The sequence below is a fragment of the Brassica oleracea genome, unplaced genomic scaffold (assembly GCF_000695525.1).
Source record: "Brassica oleracea var. oleracea cultivar TO1000 unplaced genomic scaffold, BOL UnpScaffold00848, whole genome shotgun sequence".
NCBI classification, from domain to species: Eukaryota; Viridiplantae; Streptophyta; class Magnoliopsida; order Brassicales; family Brassicaceae; genus Brassica; species Brassica oleracea.
This window is the reverse complement of record NW_013617478.1, coordinates 36371-40392: the sequence shown is the minus strand read 5'-3', so window position 1 is coordinate 40392 and position 4022 is coordinate 36371. Positions and strand designations below refer to the sequence as shown.

General features: G+C 35.5%; 1 protein-coding gene across 1 annotated transcript; it reads left to right on the top strand.

Moving 5' to 3' along the window:
• Positions 1-3174: 3174 nt before the first annotated feature.
• Positions 3175-4017, top strand: LOC106320198 (F-box/kelch-repeat protein At3g16740-like; the record flags this gene model as incomplete). Its single annotated transcript, XM_013758566.1, has 1 exon — positions 3175-4017. A coding segment is annotated over exon 1 (732 nt), but the record flags the coding sequence as incomplete, so codon positions are not given.
• Between the last annotated feature and the right edge of the window lie 5 nt (positions 4018-4022).

Here is a 4022-nt window from a genome sequence, read left to right as displayed (position 1 = left end):
AAAACGTTTATCGAGCAGAATCAATGCTTATCGGTAATGTGCATCTTACATCTTAGAACGCATCGATCGACACTCAACGAGAGGTATCGATCGACACATTAAACAACCATCATGATAATACACTCAACGAGAGGTATCGATAGTTGACATAGATATCAATGTCGCTGGCCACCTTACGCAAGCCAATATAGGATCTCTCGGTGATAGAAGTTCCAGCCTGGAGGTGTGTGCGTTGACTGCATCCGGTTCAGAAGGGCCATGGTATGTTGATATAGTGAACTATATTGCCGCTGATGTAGAGCCAGACACATTTTCAGGATATACCAAGGAGAAGTTTCTAAGAGAGATCCGAAGATATCATTGGGACGAGCCTTATCTCTATTAACATTGTTCCGACGGAATATACAGACATTGCGTAGCAGAATCTGAATTTCAAGACATTATATTCCACTGCCATGGATCTGATTGTGCTGGGCATTTTGTAAGTTTCAAAATAGTGTCTAAGATTATACAAGCAGGCTTCTGGTGGCATACCATGTTTCGAGATGCTCAGTCCTACATAGCACGATGTGATCGCTGCCAATGAAGAGGAAAACTCAGCAAAAGACACGAAATGCAACATAATTTCATACTTGAAGTGGAAGTGTTTGATTGTTGGGGCATCGACTTTATGGGCCCTTTTCCTTCCTCGCACGGGAACAAATATATCCTAGTCGTTGTCGACTATGTATCTAATTGGGTAGAAGCAACAGCATCCCCGACGAACGATGCTGGTGTAGTCGTTAAACTTTTCAAAAGTATCATTTTCCCACGATTTGGAGTTCCTAGAGTGGTAATAAGCGATGGAGGCTCTCATTTCATCAACAAGGTGGTTGAGAAGCTGCTTATGAAGCATGGAGTCCACCATCGAGTAGCTACGCCTTATCATCCTCAGACCAGCGGACAAGTAGAAGTTTCCAACTGTCAAATCAAGGAAATTCTGGAAAAGACAGTGTGAAAAACAAAAATAAAGGATTGGTCTACAAAATTGGATGATGCACTTTGGGCTTACAGAACTGCATTTAAAACGCCACTCATAACTACACCATTTCACCTACTTTATGGGAAAGCATGTCACCTTCCGGTGGAGTTAGAACACAAAGCGGCATGGGCCATAAAGATGATGAATTTTGACGTCAAACCTGCTAGGGAAAGGAGATTGGTTCAGCTGAATGAGTTAGATGAAATCAGACATCGCGCTTATGAAAACTCAAAGCTATACAAGGAGAGAACAAAAGCTTATCACGATAAGAAGATCATCTCTAGACATTCGAACCAAATGACCAGGTGCTTCTGTATAATTCTCGTTTGTCAATATTTCCTGGAAAATTACGCTCACGATGGTCAGGTCCCTTTACTGTTAAACAAGTAAGCCCCTATGGGACCATGGTTTTAGTAAACTCTAAAGGAGAAAAGTTTATGGTAAATGGACAAAGAGAAAAGCATTATTGGGCGAAAGAAAAGATACTGGACAAACAGATTACATGTCTAGGAATGCCACCTACTGATTGATATGGCATCACAGTCGACCTAAACGACGTAAAGTAAGCGCTGAGTGGGGAGGCAACCTACTGATTACGTATTTTCTTATTTATCAAAAAAAAAAGAACAAAAAAAAAGCAAACAAAAATTCAAGGAGGCAATTGCTCAAAGCATCGACCGATGGGACTGGTCGATATCGATCGACAGTTCATTACCATAAACGAAGATTGCCACTTTATTCGACATAATAAAAGTTAGCACTAAATGCTAGCTTAAAATTAGTTTTTAAATAAAAAGATAAAAACTATTCGAGATAAGAAGATTGCCACTTTATTCGACATAATAAAAGTTAGCACTAAATGCTAACTTAAAATTAGTTTTAAAATAGTTTTTTATTATAACTTCCCGTCCGTATGGCGGACCAATCCTAGTGTCTTATACAAATACATATTCTTATCCCAGAGTGCAGGCCACATGTTCGTATTGTTGATAAGACCATCAAGAACATGATCTGCTCTTTATGATACGACACCCATCTTTCTATAGCGATAAGATGCAACGTTGGCTTGAACGAATCACAGTCTGACGAGGTCTAGTTAGTTGTTTCTTCTATCGATTGTGTTCATTACTGAAAGCATAAACCTCAGTGGCATGTATTTTTTTGTTGATAATCAATTTAAATTTTCAGAAAAAAACAAACAAACACATATTCATAATATTTGCGCATATATGTACTCATGTACGATGATAAGATCATAATTTTACGACAATTATGACATCATCACAAGATGTAACAAAGATAATAGGAAAATATTCTAGTTATATCAAGAAATTGAAAACAAATACTCACGTAATTTTTCTTGTGAATATTACTGTGTTTTGTGAAAATAATATGAAGAAACTTAAACTTATATATTGATGTAAAATATTTGCAGTAATGTTTTGCTTATTATTTTGAAACATAATTTTTTTTATTAAAAAGGAAATTTTTATTTATTTATAAGAAAATAATAAGATTACTTTTACAATTCTCTTTGTTTAAACTTAAAAAAGGAAAATTACTTATTTTTAATTCATTTTTATTTAAGATGTTTATTAATATATTTTTGTTAGGATTTTATAATTCGTTTTTAAATATTTCTTTAAAAATTTTCTGCTTGTGTTTTTTTAAAAAGAAATGTAGGATATTTAAAAAGTACAATAATATTTTTTATATTTCTATTTTTTCAGTGTTTTAAAAAGGAAAATTTGGATTTGAAAAAAAAAAAAGAAACTTACTAACAAATATATTTTTACTATTCTTTTTGTGTAGGATTTTAAAAAAAGGAAAAATATTATCAAATATTTTAATTTATTATTATTTTTAAATATGTTATTATTTAAAAAGGGTAAATTTCTTTCACATAGCTTTCACAATTCTTTTTTGGTTTAGGAATTTAAAAAAGAAAATTACGATCAAATATTTTTATTAAATAATTATATATTTACGATAAAAATTATATATTATCCAGACATATGTTATTTTGTTTCGCATGGAATTTAGGTTTTGAGAAAACAAAATCTAAGAGTGTAACAGGCCTAAATGCGTTAAAGCCCAAGTTTATAATAAATCTATTAATTACCGATCACATTGTGTGTACTTTGGTCGGAAGGGAAAGATATCAGAAGTGATATGTTCTGTCGGTATACATACATAAATATATAGATCCAGAAGAAATCGGCGAACCTACATTTATTTCCATAACAAATTCGATCCTTGTGGCGATGATATCCGATCTTCCAAGGGATTTGGCGGAGAGGGTGCTCTCTAGGCTTCCGGTGACATCTCTGGGAGGAGTGCGATCTACATGCAAAAACTGGAGAGCTTTATCAAAAGACAGGATTTTTACAAAGAGGCACATCAGTGAAGCAAAAGCAGCAGCAAAGAAGAGGAAGGAGTTTCAGGTGGTGATGATGCTCGATTTTAGGGTTTATCTATTCAACGTCAATTTTACCAATCTCCTCAATACATCTATGGAGCGTATAGGTAAACTTGTTAGCCCAGATCGTATCGAGATATCTCAAATCTTTCACTGCAGCGGTTTGTTGTTATGCATCACCAAAGACAAATCTAGGCTTGTTGTGTGGAACCCTTGTTCCGGACAAACGAGGTGGATCGAACCACCGAGAAATTCTTATTACGACATATTGGACAGGTACGCTCTCGGTTATGAGATGAAGAAAGACAAGTACTCGCAGCGTCCTAGCCTCAAAGTGTTGAGATTTGTGGATGATTACGACCCGCGGGTGAATCGTCGAGTTACTAAGTTTGAAATCTACAATCTAAACTCGAACTCATGGAAAGTTGTTGATTGTGTCAATGATCCGGACTGGGAAATAGAATCTCACCACTATGGCGTGTCTATCAAAGGCGGCAACACTTACTGGTGTGCACGACAGAAGCATGATCCACCACGCCCGGATTTCCTTATCTGTTTTGATTTTACAACCGAGAGATTTGG